The sequence below is a fragment of the Saccostrea echinata genome, unplaced genomic scaffold (genome assembly GCF_033153115.1).
Source record: "Saccostrea echinata isolate AGI-Se365-2 ecotype Australia unplaced genomic scaffold, CSIRO_AGI_Sech_v1 ptg000022l, whole genome shotgun sequence".
Lineage (NCBI taxonomy): Eukaryota > Metazoa > Mollusca > Bivalvia > Ostreida > Ostreidae > Saccostrea > Saccostrea echinata.
The window spans coordinates 14057916-14084081 of record NW_026889771.1 but is presented as its reverse complement, the minus strand read 5'-3'; the positions used below and the strand labels follow the sequence as shown (position 1 = coordinate 14084081).

The following is a 26166-nucleotide window of genomic DNA, read 5'->3' as shown; positions in this document are numbered from 1 at the left end:
GACCCCAAAATCAGATGTTCTTCTCTTTATCAACCTAGAAGGCAATATATCATCATTTTTTTTACTCAAGCTTAGCACAATTCATTGTATTTTGGGTGTACATTATGCCAAGGTCGCATCCATATAATAGCAGATTCAACATATTCACCTTAACAACTATCTTCTGGTGGACAGCTGTGAAAACGAGAATTTTATACATCATCTGTATTAATTGAAAGTTAACTGCTATTTCATGTGTCCCCAAATTTTTTCAATTTACATAGGACACTCACTCTGACTTTGACCTTAGAAAGCAACGGCTGTCTACTGCCTCAGTACAAAAAATGTTACACCAGGTAATTCATTTCTACTCGAGCTAGACTTCATCTTGGTCACAGACAGGGATATCCCCGAAATGAAATAGAAGGGGACATTTTAAAAGAAGAAGGGTGTCTTGGGTTCCTCTAGTGGGGATTGAGGGGGCAATGCCAGAATAGCCAGAGGATTATGTCATTATAGGTGGGGAAATTCTCCAGCCCAATGATTTTGTGCACAGCCCTGAAATTATACAAAAGTTTGTCAGTTCATAACCTTGGCACTAACCTTTTCACCTATGGTTAAAGTACTCATTTTCTCCTTTCTGGTGATATGTAAGACAACTGCCACTCTTTAATAAAACAGAAATCTCTGACAAGACTGTAGCTCTATTTGTTTGTACTTATAAAAATGAAGAGAAAAGTAGCACTTGAACTTGAAACTATGCAACAGCAATAGAATGATGGTTTAGTCTCTTTTTGTGGCAAGTTATATTGAAATCAAACTAAAACTGTTGGAAGATTATCCTTTTGAAAGAATTTCACAGATATTTCTATCTTTAGTAACCATGGCAAGACTGTTCATCAAAATCAACCGATAAATAGAATTATGTACCGTATCTAAGCGAAGTCTACTTGTGTGAGGGTAACATTTTAAAGGAATTTCACAGAAATTTCTGTTTTTAGTTACCATGGCAACACTGTTCATCAAAATAAAAAAAATGATGCACTGAATTATTTATCTTGGTGTAGTCTACTTGTGTGCCAGGTTATACTGAAATCAGACAGAAACTATTGGAGGAGTAGATAGAATGGTATTTAAAGGAATTTCACAGAATTTCTATTTTTAGTAACCATGGCAACACTGTTCATCAAAATCAAAAACTGATGCACTGATTTATTTATTTCAGTGTATTCTACTTATGTGTCAGGTTATATTGAAATCAGACCAAAACTGTAAGAGTAGCATTTTAAATTTCTGATTTAGCAACCATGGCAACACTGTTCATCAAAATCAAAAACTGATGCACAGAATGATGTATCTTAGTGTAGTCTACTTGTGTGCCAAGTTATATTGAAATCAGACCAAAACTGTAGGAGGAGTAGCGTTTTGAAAAATTGTTTACAGACAGATGAGAGATAATGCTGGAAAATACCCACAGAAAGACAAACAGCTAGACAGATGACAGACAACTTACTATCGCATACTGTAAGCCAACTTTTATTCACATGCAAGAAATATCCGTGAGTTTTGTGACCTACTTTAACTTGCGAATATTAATAGCCGCGAAACATTCATTTTGCTTTGTATTTGTAGAGAATTTTTGCTCATCTCCTATGTGAAAGACTTTTTAATATTTGTGATCCCTCTGTGGCTACGGAACTCCAAATCTAGTTAGCATACAGCAGATTTCAATTTGAAGGGCCACATTTTATATAGCACTGGCTACAGGCAATGGTAGCAGGTCCAATTTAAGTGGGAGTTGAAAACTCATATATAACCAACACCAAAAACTCCAAGCATAATCCCGCTTAGTTTTTAAAAGGATGGTACTTTTTTCCCACAAATAATGATGAAACCTCTGACGGTTTTTCTTTCATTCAATATGCACTGACTAGTAAAATACAGGGTATAAAAATTCAAACATGAAAATACCACAAACATGAAAATACCACAAACTTAAAAAAAAAATATTTATTAACAACAAAATTTACATACTGATAAAAATAAAATTTTTCATGAACATAACATTGATTGATTAACCCATACAATATCATTGGTAACAAATTTTACAATTCTGGTATTTTATCATTCTCAATTGGATATTCTAACAATTTATGCTCAACCACAGGCTTGGCATTTTTACATATCCCTGAAATTGTTGTTTGTGAAACACAATTTTTTTATTATCATTGGGGGAATTAGACAAAAAAGACCCCATAGCCTAATTCAGAAAATGACACTCATCCATCACATCCTAAAGGATGTTTGAAAGATGGTTCCATTCTCTTAAATAAGACCTCTTCCATTCCTCAGGTCTGCTGGTTTACACATAAAAAATGCTCAATGCCCATCACCCATATATCAGTTACAGTCACTAAGTGGAAAAACTGACTGTTATCTATCTGATTTTAACAGCATCAGTTTAGAAACATTTTTTTAAAATATATATTCATAGTCTGTCTAATTGGCAGTAAGATTAACAATAAGGTCATCCTAAACCAACATCCAGGGACATCATTACCACAAATCCAATGACTGCTCCCCATGAGGATATCTTCCCATTACCACTGAAAAATAAACAAAATCTGATTACTACAGTCTTAGAAAAAAAAGTTTACCATAGATTTTCTTCAGCTAAAATTAGCTTCAAAGGATGGTCAAATATTTTTTAAAGCATGCAGTCACTCTTACTCCAGGCTTTGTCATACATCGAATTATAGATTGCTACATGTAGCTTAATTTTTGTAGGGGTTATCCCCCTTCCTGCTCCCAAAAATAATAATAATTGCAAACAAGCTAATTCAGAGAACTTATGTCCCCACTTTAGGTCAAAAGTCTATTTTAGATATTATCTGAAACAATAATATACATGTACAAGTTTGTGACCTTGACTTTTGATCCTTACCCTTTAAAATCAATAGGGATCATTATCGGCCACAGCAGCGGCTGATCTATTTGTGGTTGTGTTAAAAAGTGCACTTGGGGAAATAAGGTGTTATTTTTTCTTGTTTAGACAGAATATTTCCTTTTGATAGCATGCATTAAAGTTATGAAAAATAATTTTTGAAATAGTTTTATATTATGTTATTATGTCTTTATTATTGCTACTAATGTATTTCAATTTTTTGTCAATTTTAATCAGATATTAATTTATGATTTTACAATTTTTTTTTACAAGAAGTGCTCCCCTAAATGGGAGTGTATTATGTATAAAAGCAACTTGATATGATCATAAGTTTCTGGAAAATAACAGTACATGTACTTGAAAAAATAGAGAAAAATTGATTCTGAATTTGTTTTGATTTTGCTACAGGTGCAAATGACAAAAGAATAAATTTTCAATACTTAACAGTTAACATTTATTTTGAGTCCACTATTGCGCCTGCAGAAATTATCAGCATCATCACTAGACATACATATATGTAGATTCAGGGGTATTATGATCATTTGCAGACAATTTGATGCTTTGCATCAATATATTATCTTGTGTTTTTAAGTTAAAAAGACAGTATTGAAGTGACTCTATAAATCATTTCATAAAATACATGTGGCTTCAATATCAACAGGATTTTTCTTAAGTTAGAGATTTCACCTTGAATTTCCTGGGGAAAAAAAATTAAGGGAACTAAAGTTATTATCTGGAAACCATTCCATGCAAAATATGAATTTCTGACCTTGCCCTTTGACCCTTTTACCTCAAAATCAATAGTTTGTATGATATACAATTTCAATGCAAAAGCAAAAGGACCTTTAGAGATATCCCAAAATTAAGTGTACCATTCCATACCATATATGAATTTGTGACCTTGTCTCTTTACCTTTTGGGCTCAAAATTAATAGGGGTCTTTCTCAAGTTAGAGAAAATCATCATCTTAAGTTTCATTGCAAAAGCTCAACTAAAAACTTGCAGAAACTTAATTAAGTTATCATAGGTCTGGAAACCATTTTATATGAATATTTGACCCTGCCCATTGACTTTTAAAACTCAAAATCAATATAGATTTTTTTAAGTCATATGGTGTCATAGAATTTCATTGCAAAACTGAAGGACTTTTATTAGAATATCATCCAAAGACTACAGTATTACAGACAGAAAGAATGATAGATGAATGGAAGAACAGAACAAAATGAATATCCTCCACTCTTAGGGAAAGCTGGGGACAAAAAAAAAACAATCATTAAGGACATACACAACATAGTTTGAACTTTATTGAATTTTTCCATGGAGTTGAAGAGTTCCAATACTTGAAGGAACTGTGTGCTACATTTTAATGTCTATATATGCTGTTGTACACTTCTTCTAAAACAAGTTTGGATAAACAAAACATCTAGAATATATGTTTAGTAATTTTTGTATATTTTTCTTTGAATTATACAAGAATTTTCATCAATTGATATCTTTTCAAAACCCCTGGTAATACATGCTGATTTTTTGTCTACGAACATCTGATGGCATTTTAATCTTAAATTAAGAAGATCTTGAAAAATTATCAGTAGGTAAGGTATGTTGCGTATGTCCTTAATATCTAAAATATTGGAAACAGCTGTAGTTAAAATTCCCTTAAAAGTTTACTCTTTATGAAATTTTCAGTTTTTGTTCTGGTTATATAAAATGACTAACTTTAGGTACACCTTGCACTGACATTTTACACAATCCCATACACCTACACTTCTCAGGCTTCCATCCCTTCCAATTTAATGAATCAATATATTTTCTAAATATATACTTTTTTTGCTGTTAAAAAATCCAAAACAATCAAGTTTAAATCTAAGAACAATTACGTGGTAGACATCTTTGCTTTATCTCCAATTACAATGTGTAAAATTATCAATAGGGGAGAAAAAAAAATTGATTTTCCTACTTATTTAGTACTAAAAATATGAAAGAACATGTATGATTCCAATAAAAAAAAATAGCTTTTGTCATGGCATGATGAAAATCTTCCTTCTTTAACATAGCTGTAAGAGAGTTGAGGAATGGCTTATACATTATGGTGTACTGGAAATATTGTGTATTGTAAAATGGCTGAGGCAGTCAAAATCTTTGTAAATTTTTTTTCTTCCAGGTACAAGAAAAATTATTTTGCAATTTGATACTGATTTGGTAGCACAGGTTTGCATTGTAATGCTGTGGGCACAAAAAGAACCATATATATGTGTATATATAGTATGACTATCATATCTTTAAGGACCTCCCTCATTTTTGTGAAATGCAAGCAAAAGAATACATATGAACCAACAAGGAATTTATAAGGTTTTCTTTTGATAGGGTCTTCTAAATCTCTTCTAAAGGACACCTACTGTATGAATGATATTGTGATATACATGTATGACCAAGAGAATAGATATTACATATACCATATTTGCTTTACTAGGTACCAGTGGAAAAGAATAGTGCATGTTGGATCTGCCAGTACTTATCAGTACATGCTGAAATGTGCCACATTCAAACACATAAAAATATACATTAACTAATGGCACAGTCACTGTGAGTGTCAGCTCATGCACACTGACATAAAATCATAAAATCATTGCAATTTTTTATAAAGAGCTGCATCCAATGTTCCATTCTTAAAAAAATATGGCTAGGCTTTGGATTATACATATTTTTTGCCAGTGACCTTGAACTTGCCAAAATGGCTTTGGATCAAGGTCCTTGAATGACCTCTGCCCAAAAGGGATCTTTGTGCCAAGAATGAGTTTCTAAGGTGTCCAGGACAAGAATGACATTTTTTTTTGCCAATGACATTGAACTTGCCAAATGACCTTGAGTCAAGATATTGACAGGTCAAGACAGGAATTGCAATTTTTTTCTGATAGTGACCTTGAAATTGATCAGATGACTTTGAGTCATAGTCATGAAAAACCCTCAGGTCAAAAGGTAATTTTTGTGTGAAATAAGAACTTCCAATCTTTCTGCTTTAGAAATTTATGGTTCAGACACCAATTTACACTTCTTCTGCCAGTGACCTTCAACTTGCCAAAATGACCCGGGTCAATGTCATGATATACCCTCAGGTCGTACATAAGTTTTGTATTAAGTATGAGCTAAATTATATGTTACTCAATTTCAAAGTTATGGCCAAAACATGATTGCAGACAGGCGAACTGATAGACAAACCTTGTAAACAAGGGGGGGGGGGGGGGGGGGGAGAGAGAAAAAGAGATTTCCTGCCAGATGACCAAAAATTTTTCAAAATGAAGTGTTTGTAAATTTTTTAGTCATAATGAGAGTCCTTACTCCATTTAGTCTAAAAATGACAAGGAGTGAAGTGTTTAAATTACTGCACATCTGGTACCCAAGGACACATCACAGATGAAATTTGATTGAGCCTGCACTATGGGGACCAAATAAGGAATATATATGGGGCAAGAAGGGGTGTGTGTTTTATGCCTGACCTCTGCCCTGAAAACTTTAGTTAAACTCATGGATGGTCAAAGCAAAGAAGTAACCTTAAAGCCTGATGATGTTTAACATGAGCAAATATATTCTTAAAAAGATGTAGGCAACATGCAATGCTCAGGTTAAATAAAATATGAATGTGTCATTTTTCACAGGAAGTCTTCATTGTCTGTGTACTTTGTATGCATTTTACTGATGAGAAAAGATCTGACAGGTTGTGTGAACTTGAAATTAGCCTATTGACATTGTAAAGCTATGTATAAATATGAATGGGAGTATCCATGCACGATCTTCATGGCAAAGCACAATTAGTGATGTGAATAATTAATGATTCTCAGTCATGCAAGGTGCATGGATAAGAATAATATGCATAGTACTCTATATCTGTAGTTTGTATTTGCCACTTAGTGTAGCTCACAACAGAGTCAGGGAATAATTAAGTCAAGGGCCATAACTCCATCTGGCATTATGGCCTCACATGTGCATTCCACATACTTTTTTCTATACTTAGACTCATCAATCAAACCCCACAGGAAATACCTGTTTGTAATGTGGGTCACTGGGTTATCAAACACCTACACTGAATGACTTTAAATAACCTCTCTTTAGCCAACACTCATGAGTGCTTAAAAAAAAATCCATGCAATTATTGAACGCAATTTTCCTATAAATAATGTGAAAAGCATCTTTTTTCTCCCAATCTCTCATAATTAAATAACAAATTCCCTGCCATAATTTGTGTTCAGCATGTGAGCAATTCAGCGGGTGATCTGCTTATGTATAAAAGTGGTTCAGAATCTGAGAGCCGTATGCCAAGCAGCTGCTCTAGAATGTGCAAGAACAGAGTCGGAACTGACAGCAGTGAGGTTCAATATCCTCCTCACTACCATAATAATCACAGTAAATCTGTTCCTACCCTCCCAGGAATCCCCCATGAAAATGGCCCACTGATCCACTACAGCAGAAATGGTTTGTTCTTCCATCATTTATCTTATATTTAACCCCCTTTTTGTTCTCAGGTCACATGATTTCAGTACAAGGATGCACATACGTGGGCCTAAAGAATGAACATAAAAATAATTATCTTGTCTGAACCCTCTTAGTGCACACTTGTGTGTGCATAAGCAAAATAGGTGGATCTTAAAAAGGCTCTCTGAAACTATCAATCTCATACTGCAACAAAGGAAAATACCTCAAAATTATTTGAGAGCTAAAAGGTGACCTTGCTTTGCATGCTTTTTGCATGATGGGAAATATTTCGGGTCTATAGGTTATGACTTTGCAGCACTGAACACAATAAGCCTGATGATATAGACAATTTTATGTGTTTTGATTTAAATGACTGCCTGCATGTGACAGAAGAGTTCCTCCTGCAGTCACGACTCAGGGGTAGGGCAATCCTAACATCCTGTCTGCACATGCTCACTGCTGACATTCCACATTCCACACAAAAATCAGATAACCTGCAATACACTGTAAATGTAGGTCACTGGTACCCAAAGGAGACCCATACTGTTTTCATTATCTACTTCACATTGATATGTCAAGAATTTTTTTAAAAGGAAAAAAAAATAATTGATTTTTTTTTTTATTGTATATCTAAAGGGCTGGTATTTAAAAATCTCTTTAAGTTCAAAAATGTATTGCTTGTATATAACTATATTGATTGAAAATAATCATAGAAACAACAAAACCCACATTCCTTAAAAAAAATTGGAAGTAAAATATAAGTATGTAAAACTGTGCTTTGTTCATTATTACAATGAAAGATCAATTAAATTTTACATTCTTTAAAAACATTTTTCAGATAACATATTTCTTAGGGATTAGAACACAACGAGAGTTACTTTTCCTTGTTTTTTTTTTTAAATATTTCTACATTCTGTAAATAGTTATCCGAACATTGAACTTTCACACTAGAAAAGAATCAACTTTCCCATTTACTCTGTTATGCATGACTTATTTTTCTTCGATCCCTTGCATTTTTGCCTTTGAATGGAATTTATTTATTCTACGAATGCCCTTTCCTTGGGTTTATTTAAAATTCACAATTTATATCTGAAATCTAAACATTGTTCTAAAAGATCTTCTTGCCATTCAGTGCTTTTTTTAAACCCTCATTAATATATACATTTTTAGAATTATAAATAGTAAAGTGATATTCTACAACGTCATGCAATCATTGCTGTACCCCAGCTGGCCGTCATGTACAAATTATGGTATACAGAGTATATTATGCATGATGTTTCTTTTGGTGAACCCTCAAAACTTTGTGCCTTGAAAAACAAAAATTAATCAAAGTGAAGTTATTTATTTTCCTTACTAAATAATTTCCATTCACCATTCTGTTTGTCTGGAAGAGTAACGCTGGTATATATAGTGCCTTAATTTAATGGCAAAAATAGCTATACTGTATAAAGCAAGAGACCCATGGGCCACATTGCTCACCTGAGCACATTGGCTAGGAAAAAGCAGAAATCAGTACAGTATTGAAAAAAATTAAATATGTATGTGATTGCAAATACTCCCAACCCAACCCAACCCAACCCACCCGGGGGAAAGGAGGGCATGATTTGTTCACACTTGAATCTACACTAACTGAGGATGCTTCCATATTTCTTTGACTAATCATGGCTTTAGAAGATTTTTTTCTTCTACAGTAAAACTTGGTTAAAGCAAAGTTCTACGGACCTGCAAATTGACTTCGCTATATCTGTAATTCGTTTTATCCATATAACGAATTCATTAAACTCATAGCTAATTTGCTATATACATTTTTCCTTCAAATATGACTACCAAATGTATTTAGGGAAGTATAAAATCATGCAAAATTTACCTCAGAGTTCAAGAGTTTTCAGATAAATTGAGTTTCATATATAAATACTAATAAAATTGATATCAAATCAATATTTTTAAAATTGAAGTCTTTGAAAATTCGCTATAAATAATGTAAATTTAAATGATTTAAACAAACTTGAATCTACACTTCCTAAGGATGCTTTTGAATTAATATGACACATATTGGCTTTGCTGTTCTTCAGAAGAAGATTTTTATCAATTTTTTCCTATGCATTCTTATGTAAAACATTGATTGCCCATTGTGGCCCCACCCTACCCCGGGGGTCATGATTTGAAAAAAAAACTTGATTCTACACTACTGAGGATGCTTCCATATAAATATGACTAAACATGGCTTTGTTGTTCTTGAGAAGAAGATTTTAAAATATTTTTTCCATGTTTTCCTAGGTAAAACTTTGATCACCCATTGTGGCCCCACTCTACCCCTGGGGGTATGATTTGAACAAACTTGATTCCACACTACCTTAGGATGCTTCCATATAAGTTTCATATTTTCTAGCACAGTGATTCTTGAGAAGAAGATTTTTAATTGATGCCATTAATTTTTCACAAATCTGTAATTATCTCCCCTTGGAAGAAGGCATGGCCCTTCATTTAAAGAAATTTGAATCTCCTTTACCCAAGTTTGGTACTAGAAATTGGCCCAGTGGTTCTTGAGAAGAAGATGAAAATGTGAAAAGTTAAAGACAACAACAACGATGACGGCATCGAAAAAAGACAACGGACAAAATTTCAATCAGAAAAGCTCACTTGAGCCTTCTACTCAGGTGAGTTAAAATTTCGTTCTATCCATGTATGCATTATATCCATGTTCGTACTAAATGAGTTTTACTGTATATCTTAATTTTCTACTGTGACCAGTCTTACCCATGGGAAACATGATTTAAACAAACTTGAATCTACACTATCTGAGGTTGTTTCTGAATTAATATGACTTATCTTGGATTTGCTGTTCTTGGGAAGAAGATTTTTAAAGATATTTCCTATATGTCCCATTGTAAAACTTTGTTTCATTGTGAACCACCCTAGCCCTGGGGGTCATGATTTGAACAAACTTAAATCTACACTGACTCAACATTACCTGAATATGCTTCCATATAAATATAGCTAACGACAGCTTTGCTGTTCTTGAGAAGATTTTTAAAGATTTTTCCTATATATTCCAATGTATGACAGACAACAGAAAAATTTTGATCAGAAAAGCTCACTTGAGCCTTCGGCTCAGGTGAGCTAATTCAGTAAAATCTCTCTTTATTGGTAAAATAAAGCAGATTAGTGCATCTATCAGTAACCAAAAACTGATCTGAATAATTGATGCAGCACATACTAGTACACAAAAAAAGACTAAGTGGAATGTTTAGGTGAATATCAATTAAGTACATGTATGTCACGTTAAGGTTTGGAAATATGCTAAAGAATCTGGGTGCTTAATGTGCAGGAATATGAAGTGCAAAACTTCATCAATGCCTCATCTATAATCTTTCATATTCTGTTGATAGTTTTTTTGACATACTTGAAAGAGGGAAAATCTGTCCACAATTTTGCTTTATTAAGTCAAAAAATGAGTTTAAAATTACACACCATTCCCCCCATTTTTTTTTTTTATGATTTTTTAGTTTATTATCTCTGTGTCCTCTTTCCATTAACTTCAAATGTTTTACATGTGTATTGTACATAGATAAGTTTGTAGATAAGCATCAATCTCATATTTAATTTTTAAAACATATTCATTTTGAGATTAATGGAGCTTTTTTTTAAAAAAAAACAACAAAAAAAACTATTCTCTTCCTTTTTCCCATTTAGAGAATTATACTCAAAATTTATAACAAATTAAAAAAAATACAGAAAACAAATCTATAGCAAAGTGCCAGGGATGAACTATTTTTATTTGTTATAAATATCTGTTAAGTTCATAATATGTTTTAAAACTACAGTAAATGAAAATCACTTTGCTGTAGGCAATTATAGTAAAACCAAAGGTGTTTACCCCCTTTTGCAGCTTTCCGTAATGTACATGGTTTTTGTCAGTAATATGAGTATTTTATCCATAATTTCATCTTGGCAGTACCCTTGATAAACTTTGCTTTTCTATGTACAAATGCTAATTGATTGTAAAAGCTATCATCAATCCTTTTTTAAAATTGATATTAATGTTAAAAAATAAATGCTTTTCCCATACATCCAAATCTGTCTGGAGGTTGATCATCAGAATCTTTGAAACGTTTGTGTGAATCCTGGCTTATCATTTAATGGCTAAAAAACATTGTAGCATAATTGGGAAGCATTATTTCTGAGCTTATTCTGTAATCCGTATTTTGACACCAAAATCCAGGAAAAATACAGAATTTCCATAACAAAAAAAAAAACACCCCCGTAAAACTTTTTTATTGTGAACAAGGATATAGTAAATTTACAGATAAAGCAACATTTTTTCAGATCCCCAACAAAATTCTGAACAATTCTTTGTAAAATTTCATGGTTATAATGAACTATGATATAAAAATTTGCAGATATAGCAAATTGATTTTGTGTCTTGTAGAGATTAAAAATAACAAAATTTACATCTTTTAATTTTTAATATCCCAAATTTTAAAATATTGAACCGAGTTTTTGAAATTCATTTCATCTGAAAACTTTTTTACCCTCAAGTTTTTGTTATGTCCCTCAACATATTTGGTAGTCAGACTTGAAGGAAAACATGATAATTGCGAATTTGCTATTTATATTTTCATGAAATCGTTATACAGATATTACAAATTACAAATATAGCAAAGGAAATTCACAGGTCCCCAGGACTTCACTATAACTAAGTTTTACTGTATTCATTATATTAAGCATATCTATTGCTGTAACCGTGTTGTACTGTATTTAGTTCCTATGTAGTCTGAAGCCTGTCTGTGAGTGCATTTCTCCAGAATAAACATGTTCAATTAAAATTACATAAAATAGCATTTTAGAGTATTCTATAAACATGTCTCTAAAAAGGAATTATCAATAGAATTGAAAAACAACTGATCACTTACATGTTTTACTATAGTTTCAAGGGCTGAACCAAAATACACTTCTTGAGTCTAAAATGATCACACTAACTTCTTTATTACTTAACTGTGCTAACTTGAAAAGAGGAAGTATATGCATGTATTTCTGTACTTCAAAGATTGAACATGATTGCTCTAATATAAGATATGAAAATATAACTGTTTCAGTATTGGTACCATATGTCAATTAAATCTGATATAAATATCCCATAGACATTTTACCCTTTATTTCTTATATGTTTCTGTATTCTGTATCAGCCATTCCTTAAAATTTAGAGTATTTTCCAAACTAAGCAAACTAAAATACATGTACTTGAACAACTTCCACCTGAAAAAAGTACACACAGTCAAAAAATTGATGTTTCTCGCACATGACATTCACTTATAATGATATAGGGGACAATTGAATATTGCCCCTGCCTCGTATTTCCCTTTTCAGTTTCATACAGCAACATCAATTTATTCAGACTCTTCATAGACTTTAATTTGATAGGCTGTTATATAACTTTTCTGAACACAGAGTCAATCATAAAAAGGAGTAAAATAATGTCCTGAATAAAGCATTCACATATGACAAAAGGGATGGACTAATAAATTCTAATGCACCACCAAGAGACAAAACTCTTCCATCTAAAGCTTAGACAGGATATGAGTTATCTTTCTTACATCACATTAGCATGCTCCACTTACCAGGTTTGTGCTTCAGGAACGATGTCATCCACAACCACGTAAATCATAGCACCTGCTGCAAAGGCTAAAGCATAAGGCAATATAGGCTCGGCAATTACTACTGCAATAGCTCCCAGTAGACCAGCTACTGGCTCTACCATACCACTCAACTGACCAAACCTAGAAAACAGTGGAAGTTGACAATTATTTTATAGAACTGCATCTTTTTTGACAGTGACCATAATCTATTATCAGGCAAACAATTTAATACCTATAATACTTGTATACACTACTTCTTGGAAAGCAAAGATGTGGTTTTAAAATTTTTCTAAATGATCAGATTTCATTTAATTTCAAGACAAGCTGAGTAAAAAGGCCACATAAATTTAATTTTCTGGTTCTCAGGCCAATTTTCTCAAATACAGATGAGGGAAGGGGAAACTTATTTTCCTTTTTATTAATGATAAAGTAAAAGAGAAAGGTATTTCTTATTCCATATTTTTTTTTTTGAATAATGATGAAAATTCTTTGTTCGAAAATATACTATAATTAACCTGTAGATTTATTCATCATCTGATTCTCAAAAAATTACCAAATACATATATTTGTACATTGTTGATTCAACTGTATCATAAAGTCTTCATTTTGTTCTAATCAATAAAATCAGACATTGAGCACTAATTTTTTTTTAAACTTCAACTGAAAATTGTGTTTGCACCATAAATGTTTATTTGAAACTGTAAAACCACATATCAAAACATTAGCTGACAATACCTATGTTTTTTTTAAAATAAGAACACATACTTGTTTTCACGTATGCAACAAAATAACTTTAATGTTTCAAGTTTTTTAATATTATACCGGCCTCCATTTACCGTACTTTAAAGAACATAAAATTATGAATATATACTGGATGAAATTTTTTTTAAACATTTTTTTTGTTTCGGAAAAAACATACACATGTATACCTACTTATAAATAAAAGATACATGTGAAACTCATTGCAAACACTGTGTCAATGTTTTAACCTCTGACTGATATCAAAACTGTTGAACAAGAAATTAATGGAAGCAGAAGTTTCCTGCGTAAAATTACTTTGTCCAAATTTATGTGTATTTAGTTATTTCTTACATCAATTGCATTTTCTCCTTCTTTCATTTTCAACAAGTATGTATAGAAGGTTTTCAATAGATGCAATTTCAGCAAGAGTTATTTCCCATTGGTTGCCATACTGGGAGGGTGGCCAAGGGAAATAACCTGAATGGAAACTATCTATATACAGCCATTGTTTTGACATGCTTAGAATGTAACAGTGTAAACTTAAGGAGTGTAGAGGCATTAACATTTCATACATTTGTATTAACAAAATGTTAGTCTTCATAAACAAAATGGCTACCGGAAACAAAATGGAGTGCAAAACTATGAGGAAATGAGCGTGGAAATTTTTTTCCCAGACTGGTCTCCCCATTACTAACTTTTTATTTTAATGAAAATATAAAATTTGCAATGCAATGCATCTGCCTCAAAAGGGATGCAATTGGGCCTGAGAACCATAATTTCATTTTTATGCAGCCTTACCTGATATAAATTATGTGTAGGTACCCTGGAGAACAAAGACTTTGATTTTGCAGGGGAAAAACACATTTACATGTATATAAATTCATGTGTTATACCACTCAACCAAAGTATAAAGTAAGTATTCAATAAATATATATTACAGACATTACCAGAAACTTTTCCATATAGACATTCCTGCTCCTCTGAGTGGCAAGCTTACTGCTAAACCTTCTGGAAAATTCTGTATACCAATTCCTATAGCTAAGTTCCTGTAGAGAGGAAATGTATTAAATACCAAATACTGGTACATGTATGCATAGCTAAAGCATAGAAAACTACAAAAACTAGATGTAATTTGTAAATGACACTGCCCCTTGACATTGGCAAGTTCCACTTGGCCTTTCATCTCAATGCCAGATTTTAACCTATGAATGACATAACTCAATACTAATGAAGTCGCTTCCTCTGTTTTGTATAGACTGTTTCACAATAACTGTGGTACTGCTCTTTTCAGGGCAAAATGATATAGTTTGGTGAAATACAACATAAAAGCTACATCATTTAATTATCTGTTAGCAAAAACTTCACCAAAAGTTATTAATTTGCCCTGCAAAAGAGTAGTACCACAATTTTTGTGAAAGGGTTAATTGCTAGACATTTGTAGCTTAATTATGCAAATATTAGAACAACTGCCTAGACTGGTAATCTTTGTAACGAAAGAAGAATTATATATTAATTTAAATCACTAGATATTAGGTTAACCTACTGTATACCAGGATATTTTTGCCCAGTGTTATTTTCGACCTTTCACACTTGCAAACAATTTTGTCCCATTTTAAATTTGTCCAGTCACAGTTCTGTTTAAGAAATTATACTGTCTTCTTTGAATTTGTACCGTCTTGAATTTGCTTGTGTCTTGGGCGAAAGGGGCGAAAATAAAACGGAGGCAAAAATTTCCCTGTGTACAGTATTACAAGGATTCTAGCAATGAAATGATTTGAGGCTGAATGCTGCACATTTTATGTTATTATACTATACCAATAATATATACTAGTATAAACTGGGTATCTGACCTTGCATTTTCAAAAGTAGCAGCTGGAGATTTACCAACTGCTCCAAATCCAACTCCAACTGCTAATCCTTCTGGAAAAACAAGAAAATAAAACGTCATTAAATTTTTTACCCACTCAACATTGTTTGAACAATAAAAAATGGAATCAAACATATCTGTAAGCATAAAGGGGATCATCCTATTTGTGCAGTGAGCCCACACAGTTTTCATTGTAAATAATTAAGAGAGATCATCAAGAACAAGTACAATATAAAGGGAGATAACTAACAAATTTTCTCAAATTCTTACACAGAGTAATAGTTCTTTCTTCGATCCTGAGTTGAGTTTATTTTTGCTTCACAAATTACCTGGTATATTGTGAATAGTAATGGCTATGATAAGTAGTAATATCCTTTTCCAGTTTATGGCTTGGGACTTAGATGGAGCTGGTGAAGATATGTATGAACTGTCCATGTTAATCTGCTCCTGTGTTGGTTTACGTCGGAGAGGCTGACTGAAGGACTGCTGCCTATTTATATCTGAATTTAACAGTGACTTGGTAAGTAAATATGATACAAAAAGACTAGACTACAATATTTTTGAATTTCAATGCAGTAAGGATTTTATGCTAACAAAATATATATTTTGACTGATAGAAAAATTCAAAAAGTACTAATATGTTACTCTGAAAATACATATAGCACACTACTGTATTAAGATATTTTAAGCCATTCACTTCAAGATATGCTATACCATGATATGCTTGAAGGGGATGTCTTTTTTTCAGATTCATGCAAAATTTTTACTCATACTAATAAGATTGCACCAATTTTCTGAAGAAATCATTACTACCTATATTAGAATTTTTTTCTTATGAAAGTATAATTGTCTACAAAATTATTAAGATATTTTGCTTCATAACTATACCGAATACCCACCATAAAAATTATTGGTGGAAGATTCCATCTGTATATCACCATCTTTTTCTTCCTTCATGCTGGAATCAAGTGACATCATAAGACTTGATGCATCATCAACTCCCTGTTTAAGAATTTTCAAATATGACACAGGCATATTTTTTATCATCAACTCCCTTTATAAGAATTTAAGCAGTATATGACACAAGATAAAAAAAGATTGTCCCTCAACCTAAAGGAAGTCAACTAAAGACTTTGGCAAAATGTTTTAAGAGAACAAGAATCTAGCCAGCTTAAATACACTTTGTAAGCCTGGCCATCACTAATCTAGTAGCATGACCTTTCTCTGGACGCCTTTGGGCAAACAATTTACCATCACATTACAAAAAGCTTTGAAATAAAAGTTACATCACTGCTATAATCCTAAGAATTTCATTTGGAAACAAAGTTATCAAGATTATTGAGGGCTATGCAAGGCTCCACTGCATGCATGTATACTTCAATTTCCTACAGCGAGTGAATATATATAAACTTATTACAATAGGAGACTTCGAGATATCATGAGATTTCAAAGAGTTACAAATCTCTGCTATTTATGTTTCTGATCTGAATGTCATACTTACTAAAAAAGGCATGAAGATGTGACCTCTTACTTCCGTACTTACTAAATAAAACATGGAGATGGGACCTCTTACTTTCATACTTACTAAATAAAGCATGAAGATGTGACCTCTTACTTTCATACTTACTAAATAAAACATGAAGATGTGACCTCTTACTTTCATACTTACTAAATAAAGCATGAAGATGTGACCTCTTACTTTCATACTTACTAAATAAGGCATGAAGATGTCTGCTCCATACACAAATCCTGCCCCAAGTATAAAACCAATAGCAACAGGGACAAATGCCCACTGCCCTTTATCTCCATAAAACCCTGAGTGCTCGGCCATTTCTATCGCTGGATTAAGTAAAGACCAGTAAGAGGCAGCTGTCATTACCTACAGATAAGATTTCAACATAAAAAATATTTACCTTTTTCTTCTTACACATAACATACTGGAAAAAAAATGTGCTATGCAAAAAAAGAAAGAAAGAAAGAAAAAAAATGAACCCAATTTATAAATTTGATGTATTTTTTTTTTACTTCGTTTATATAGAGAAGCAATAATCAACCCCTCAACCCCTGAAAAGGAGTAATATTGCAGTCACATGGCACTACTTAAAACTAAAATGAAGAAAAAAAAACAAGACAGTTTGTCAATTAAATTAATTTCTCTGTGTTTTGAATAATTTTGAATATTAAATATAAATGCATTTAAGAATTTTTTTTTCAGTTTCGAAAATTTATGAAGTAAGATATGACCTGATACTTTTCACACAGGTATATTTCATGAAGCACACAGTTATCATGAAAAATATCCTCAGTGAAAAATATCAGGCTATATTCTTTTGACTTTTGAAATCTGAAATACTGTTTAAAAAAGTTTTAATCATTGTTGAAAGTAGTACCAGTATGTCATACATATGGGTTCATTATTAAGGCACATCAGACAACCAAGTCTAGTAAAAATTAGGTTCAAACAATTAAGGTTGAATTTGGTAAACTGGAAAACTAATTTTACTTTGGAGGCAATTAACTGTTAAACAAACAGGAATTCAGTTTTAATGACATATGATCAATTTTTAACATGATGGACCTAAATGTGTTATGATGCTCATATGTGAATATATATGCATAAATTATTGCTAACTTCAACTTTACCTTGTTGAAGCTCTAGAGTTTAGGTCAAAATTAAATATTCTGAAATTATTAGCAATTGTTTTGATAAACATTAATATACATGTATATCAAGCTAGCTGTGTAAATAAAACTAAAAGATAATCCATTAGATAAGCTTCTGAATTTTATGAAAATACTTTAAAAGTCACTACAATAACATACCCCAGCTGCAAATCCCAGACTAGCATCCAGAACTTTCCTCTGAAAAAGAGAATTAAGATAAACACTTTGAAATGCTTTTTTGCATTTGAATGTGTTGTAAATAATACTCTGTAAACACAATATGTGTTTTAATTAACATGGTAGAACTCAGGTCTCACTTACAAATGACAAAATGTATGACCACTGACTACCACTTCTTGCCGTGTAGAATAGTTATCCCTATTGAGCAGTCATTTTGTGAATGTTTACATCCCACAGACTCGTGTATAACAATTAAGTTTAATTTCTACCTTCTACATCAATCTAAATTGCTTGCTGCTTGTTGAATACATGAACTCTTCTTTAAATGTTGAGATTAAATGTGTAATAAATATAGCAGCATGAAGTACATATTTTTTTTTTTTTACAAAAATAAAACAAAAAGGAAAAAAAACACATCTCTCTTTTAAAGTTTGGTTTTTACTATAGTAGGACAACATTAAACAGCATTTATTTTTGATAAGTGCAAGTGTACTATGTGGGCAATATCAAAGGCCAGTCTAAATGTCTTAATGGTTTTAACCATTTTCATATTGCTCAAATTAACCATATCATTAAGTTTTACATAGTACATCCCATGTTTACATTATCTTAAATGTTGCAAGTTTGAAATCTAAATGTAAATGAGTTCTCAAGTTATACATGTATGCCTAATATATGGCATGGATTTTTTTTTTTAATAAACTTTGAAATAAAAATAATGGATCAAGGTAAAATAAAAAATATGGTGCAGTGCATTCCAATTTAATTTGGATTTGATTTGATAATTCAAAATGGGCCAATAAAAAAAAAAATTGGTGCAGTGTAACACATTTAAATATCATCTTTCCAGGGTACAGGTAGACTTTACTTTACATGTCCCCATATCTGTAAGATCCCTACGCTCACAGCACTATGATTTATGTCATTCAACTGGTATGGGTTAGTCTTGCACACTCCTCAATTGATTAGGGTTAATCTTGCACCCACCTGAGAGATTAAGGTTAGTCCTTGCACAAGTATTTGACTGATTACAGTTAGTCTTGCATCCATCTCATAATCTAAGTGGTTAGTCCTCGTACACTATGATTAGGGTTAGTCTAGCATCTGCCCGGGAGATTTGGGTTAGTCAATACCACCTGAGAGATTAGTGTTAGTGTCTTGTTCTTTTAGATTAATTAAGAAATCAGTTGCATCTGTATTTTTTGCAAGATCTTTCAGCTTCAATGACATCTTGTTGGTTTGTTTACATGAAAAATTGCTAAATACTAAAGAAACGACACTAAGTATGCGGCACACACCATCATTGACTATTACTCTCGTCAATTTTTCACTGAATAAACAACAATAGCTAAGGAATGCTTTCAGAGAAAGAAATTTAGCATTTTCTGAGGATCGGTAAAGTCAAGTCATTCCTCTTTCCGTGTTCCAAGTTTGAAGTCCTATTGTAAAGGAGTTTTCAAGTTAAGGCCAGAACAATATTTCATTTGGATGAGAAGATCAACCTTGATATTATTCAAAATAAATAAAAAATCATTCTAGAAGACCTTTAATTAATGCTTGGCTATAGTATAAGGGCATTTTTTTGTAACAGGAAAGGAGGAAAATAATGATTGGACTGAGAATCGAACCCGTTATACTTCCATGAGCAGGAGTGTGGTGATGTGTCAAAATTTGGATTAATCAATCTGCAAAAAGAACATTAAATCATGCCATTACGTCATTTAAATTACCTGACTGCTGTGGAATACAAACACTAGAGCAGCCCCTGCAGCTGTTAAGCCCCATGTGAAGAGTGTGCCCAATAAAGTTTGGAAAACCGCATTGTAACCTGCCAACATTATTGAAAAAGTCAAAACAGGAAGTGAGAATATTTCTAACTTCTGAGACAGGAGAACAGGACAGAAAAGTACACACTAATGACCTGAACCTCTGAAGACCTGATAAACCTGACTAATGAATTCATAGAAACTATATTTTAAGGTTTTAATATTTTATATTTTAAATTATATTAAAATAATTTAATTTTGGTTGAAACGCGTCATTTGATTGGATAAATAAATTAGAATAAATCGCATAACCTGGGTTGGCTACGTCACAATGCCTTACGTCAAAAACATATCAATCCGCTTGACGTTACATTTAAAATACGTACGATTTGAAGGCATTTTCGAAGGAGAAACTGTCTTATTATTTACACTTAATGATAGAAAATTAAATTATAAGGGATGAATTTAAAAGCTACCCAAGTTATACTGGTATAACCTGGATTGGGACAGTTTACGCTTTATAAACCGCGAAGCGGTTTATAAAAAAACGTAAACTGTTCCAACCCAGGTTATACCAGTATAACTTGGGTAGCTATTAAATTCATTCCTTAAAAAAGTAAGATAAAATCTTGATTATAATTATAACAATTTATATTAGATTAATAGCTTTTAGTAGTTTTCCTGAATATATGGTCATCAATCAAAGTATCCGAAAATTTGTTACAACTAGACATACATGTATGATAAGTAAATTGTTTCCCACTTTTGTGTGAAACATTTATACTTGTCAATTCTGGTCAATCAAAGCGACCTCCTTGAAAATTTTAACATATGAATATGATGCTTGTAAACAATAAGGTGTTATATTCACGAATATAAAAAGGGGGGGGGGCTGAACATGGTGAAGAGGATTTAGAGGAATTATGTGAAATGGAAGATATGCAAATCAGATTTATTAGATCATTTTTCGGGGGGGAATGAGATAATATGTCTAAAAATGTAAAAGGAATAAAATTATACAATTAGAAGTGGAATTAAGGCAATAATGTAAACTTCTGGTACACTAGCTAGAATGGGCCTGACGAAGAGTTAAAGCTTTAAACAGTGTTTCTATTACTAGAACTTGCACTAGGTTAAATAATAGTCATTCATAAAGATAACTAGATGCTGTCATAAGAGCCGTATGTAGGTATATGCCAAATGTACTCTCCTTCAAATTTGGTAACCATGCACAATAAACCAGGTTTTGTTGAAAAAAAAAGAGTCGTTTTTCGATCCCTAATCAATCCCCAGGGTGAAAATCAAAATTCCGAAACGTTGTTGCACTTCTAAAGCACACCACAATCATATTCCAAAAGAAGAATTGGTTGTGTGGAAAATATAAGAGGAGTTCGGGGAACCAAGGGTTTGTAGAAAAATCACTTTTTCAACCCCCTATCGGCCCTCAGGAAGAAAAGGTACCGATACCCTATTGCATTTATAAAGCACACCACAAGTCATATTCCACAAGATGAATTGGTTACTGTGAAAAATGTAAATCACATTTAGGCCAGAATTTAGACAAAGTGAATGAGCCTCATAGTGGGGAAAATACAGTTGATTTTGGCCTTGAAAAATATTACACTTGATTGTTGACATAACATGATGATCAAATTTTAATTTTTTTTATTTCAAAAGGAAAGAACATAAACAAATAAATTATGGGGATTTTTAGAAACATCACAATAACGATGAATATTAATAAGTAACGGTCACGTGTTCATTACTTCATGAATAAAGTCAACAGCGTTTCTCCATGTAAAGAAAATGTTCCGAAACCTTATTTCACTTCTAAAACACACCACCAGTCATATTCCAAAAGATGAATTGGCTCCTTTGAAACATGTAAGAGGAGATCAGGGAACCAAGTTTTTGTAGAAAATCGTCACTTTTCAACCCCCTATAGGCCCCAGGGTGAAAATGAAAATTACGAAATCCTATTGATCATCTACAGAACACCCTCAATCATCTTGCAGAAGATTAGCATATCAGGGTAAAATGTAAGAAGAGCTCGGGGAACCAGGTTTTGTAAAATAAGAAGAAAATGCCGTTTTTCAATCCTTATTTGGCCCCAGGAAGAACATTTAAATTCCAAAACCTTATTGTATATCTACAGGACACCCCAATTACCTTCCAAAAATGCTTTGGCCAAAATCCTGAGGAGTTCTTCGAACCAGGTTTCTGTAAAAAAACGTCGTTTTTCGAGTTTTTCGACCCCCTTTGACCCCATGGGTCGAAAATTACGAAATACTTATTGCACATCTACAGATCACTCCCAATCATCTTCCAATAGATGATTTGGCTACCTATAGTAAAATGTAAGAAGAGTTCTGGGAACCAGGTTTTGTGAAAAAAAATGTCGTTTTTTGACTCCCATTTGGCCCCCATAATGAAAATGAAAATGCCAAAACTTATTGCACATCTACAGGACACCATCTATCATATTCCACAGGATGAATTGGTTACTGCTTAAACTGTAATTAACAGGGGTTTGAGGAAGGAGAATGTGTGACGGTCAGACGGATCGACCGGGATAACAACAATATAACCGAAGTTTATAATGAATAAGTAAGTTTCAGTTAAGGCTCTCTGTGACTTTTGCAGTAAACAATGTCACCTCAGTTAGAAAAATCACCACTTTTCTTTGAAACTGTAAGAACAGAAGAGCAACTTTATCGAGACAAAAAAAGGACATTGGGGATCAATATAAATATTGATTTAGAACCCTCTTATCTGTTAATCAAAAATCTTTAAGAAAATCATAAAGGTGTAAATATTGAGTTTATTTCATTTAAACATAGGGTATAACCCAAATTTTCAAATACAAATGTTCAATGATAATGAACAGAAATCACTGTTGCTTGCTTAATTAATGGGGGAAATACCTGCAAACAAACATTTTATCAATAAATCTCGCTCTAATAAAATGCTAAAAATGCTTAAAATCATTAGAAATTTAGTAAAACAATGAAAGATTTCAATTCGTTTTATTTTAGAGTTAAGGGCAGATTACTCATACTGTTTAGTATGAAGTGTATAGAGGATTATTAACAATTTCCAATAATTAAAACAATCACATTCACGTTCATTTTTTATATGAAATAATATTCACTTCGATTTTTTTCCATATCACAAAGAGATTTAGTTCAAAATGGTTCTCCGGTATCTGTTGATAAAATAACTATCTTTCTTTTCAGTCTTTTCTGTCAGTCTTTAGCTGATCAATACTTTGTCATATGGTATAGCTTTCTACAATATTTATCCCTTTTATTTCGTATAGCTGACTGCCAGTATAACTTGTAAGGTCCCCAGTATCCTTTTTTTTTCTTCTAAAAATCAACGCATGATTCCAAACTAGTTGACAGCCCTAATGCGTTCCACATTGAAGATCCGTAGTCGCTATTTTGTAAATGTTCACCCAACCGAAAATGTCCAATAGCACTGATAGAAATATTGAGCAATTTGATATATATAGCTTTAGTCTTCGTCATTTGATCATTGAGCTCTTGATGTAAGACAATATAATATCTATTATATAATAATATATAAGTAATGTACCTTCTTTAAGATTTTTCGTACACATTACATATCAATAGATCTGAATAAGGTAGGACAATCTCAAAATTTTATTTCATAGATAGAAAATTAAGACCCAGTTTTAGGACCTGTGAATTCTGAGCACATGTGGGTTAAAGTGAATCCGAAATTTTCAGGAATTCGGGTTAACTGTCAGTGACGAAGAGTACTACAGTGTAGATAATTTTAATCAAAAAGTAAAATTTCAAATTGTGCGATGCTTATGGTAAAATATCTAATTTTTCCGGAGAGGTCCGAGATTTTCGTTGATCAGATACATTAATACAGTTTAACCTTGATACCTCGAACCCTAGTAATCTTACAAATACTTTTGAGATATCTGAGTCAGGACTGACAAAAAAACTTAGGGATATATAGGAACCGAAGATATCGAAGTTAAACTTAGAACAGTAGATGACTCACTTCGAAATACACTGTGTGCTCTTGGTAATTGGCAAATCGATCAGGTTTTTTTCCCCCCAATTTACCACATCAAACAATTCAACCGCACGTATTTGCTTCTCCTTTCTAGAAGTTTATACAGTTTCAAATTTGCTTAACGTCTCTGTTTTTAAATACATTATAGTTGTTTGTGCTAATAAATCTTTTCAATGCATATCAATGGCATCTTCATATCATACCCAAGCAAAATGTGCTGGCTAAAAAAACTCCGGAAACAAATATAGAATTGTGCTTATATTACATTCAGCAAATTTTAAAGCATTTTTTTAATTAATAACCGATATTAATTGTAAGTGAATGCTTAGTCTTCCCTGAACTGTGTTTACCCTCAAAACGAAAATGCAGAGCAGAGTTATTAAAGACCAAACAACAATGACCTTAAAATGTAACCTCTATACATTGCGGGGGTGATGGGATGGAACCTGCAAACAGTTTCTCTCCAAGTTCCTATGGGGAAATTAGATGGCAGCATCTATACCGGTTGATCTTATCACTGGGTAGCAATGTGTATTATATGCAATATTACATTCTTGTCACCTTGTATTACTACCTACATTCTTCACCTGTGCTTTGCTGTATTATTTTCGTATCATGGTTAAGTGGATTTGTCTTCTTATAATGTTGCCAAACGTAAATAAACGAACATCAGTGTCACAAGTTTATATCTGAAATTAACAATGTGATTTTTCGATGAGAAACAGAAGTAATCCAATATGACATGATGTATGAATTTCAAAAAATGCAATTTTAAATACGCCACAGCAAGATAACAAATGATAAAATCAAAAATCTACCATATCCATGTGGTTGTTTGATGAGAAAATTCTTTGACTTCAAGATTCGAACACTTGGTACTATATCAATCTGATTGGTTAAATATACGTTTTTTTGGCACCTTTTGTTTGCACTAGTGAAGAAACCTGTTACAGATGAGAAAACAAAACAAATTAAAAATTTTTATTAATTAAGTCACATGCAGTTCACAGAGTTATTGAACGCATTCTAATTAGGCGTTCATTTGACGTGGTCGCTTTCTCTGGTCCTTTGATGATTTTTGTACTATAACATTAGATTCAGAATATCATTAATTGTTTATTCTGTACAATATGCATTCACTATTCTGTATGAGAAAATAAATCCTAACAGATATTGATTATTTGGAATTTTATCAGTTTTCATCTTCTCTTTCTGCATATAGAACTTTATATATGTCGATTCCGTACATTTTAACATATGATATTACTTTTGTTTTCAAGATTTTTAAGTACTAGGTAGTAACTTTAAGCTGTCTTTTCTAAACGTAACAATGTGTTATGGATCTATCTGCTGATCGAGAGTCGTAACATAGATATAATACTTTAATTTGCACTATTCTTTATCTTCGTCAAAATTTCATATACATGTAAAATGTTTTTGATACAATTTTTGCCTGTATAAACATTAATTTTCTTCACAACTTTCTATATAATAAAAGTTTTGTGTTCAGTTGACATAAATTGAGCGGAAAATGCATAAGGTTGACGGTTATAGGAACATTCTGAGCTGAAGTGTACATGTACTGTGTAATCACAAGTTTTCAAGGAGGTATAATTTTCGTTGATTTCCTGGACAAAGAGACCAACGAATTAATGTCCACCATGAAACATAAAAATTCTATACAGTATGAAGCTTCCTCTTTAAGCACAAAATCAAATCTCCTCGAGCAATATTTACTCTGCAAACCACGAAAATTTGACCCCTTGAAAATAGGTCATTTTACAGTTTATCATTTTTGAACGGGGACAAATTTATTTTTTTCCGCAAAGATAATCTCACTTGTATATTAACACGAAGCATGGCCAGTAT

The 26166-nt window shown here is 32.3% G+C and overlaps 1 protein-coding gene across 1 annotated transcript; it reads right to left on the bottom strand.

Moving 5' to 3' along the window:
* Positions 1-1976: 1976 nt before the first annotated feature.
* Positions 1977-20354, bottom strand: LOC133190476 (zinc transporter ZIP11-like). The gene is made up of 9 exons (XM_061326132.1): positions 20209-20354; positions 18458-18496; positions 17346-17513; positions 16534-16636; positions 15964-16134; positions 15618-15687; positions 14715-14813; positions 13009-13167; positions 1977-2585 (listed from the first exon to the last, which is right to left on the bottom strand). The coding sequence occupies exons 1-9, from the start codon at positions 20314-20316 to the stop codon at positions 2507-2509; spliced, it is 996 nt and encodes a 331-aa protein (XP_061182116.1). The 5' UTR covers positions 20317-20354; the 3' UTR covers positions 1977-2506.
* Between the last annotated feature and the right edge of the window lie 5812 nt (positions 20355-26166).

Coding starts and splice junctions, on each gene's coding strand:
- LOC133190476 (XM_061326132.1), bottom strand. CDS start 20,316: ATGTTGGCAGGTTACAATGCGGTTTTCCAAACTTTATTGGGCACACTC. Junction 16,637..17,345: donor ACATCTTCATGCCTTATTTA/GTAAGTATGAAA, acceptor ATTCTTAAACAG/GGAGTTGATGATGCATCAAG. Junction 2,586..13,008: donor GTTCCTGAAGCACAAACCTG/GTAAGTGGAGCA, acceptor TTTATTTTTCAG/TGGTAATGGGAAGATATCCT.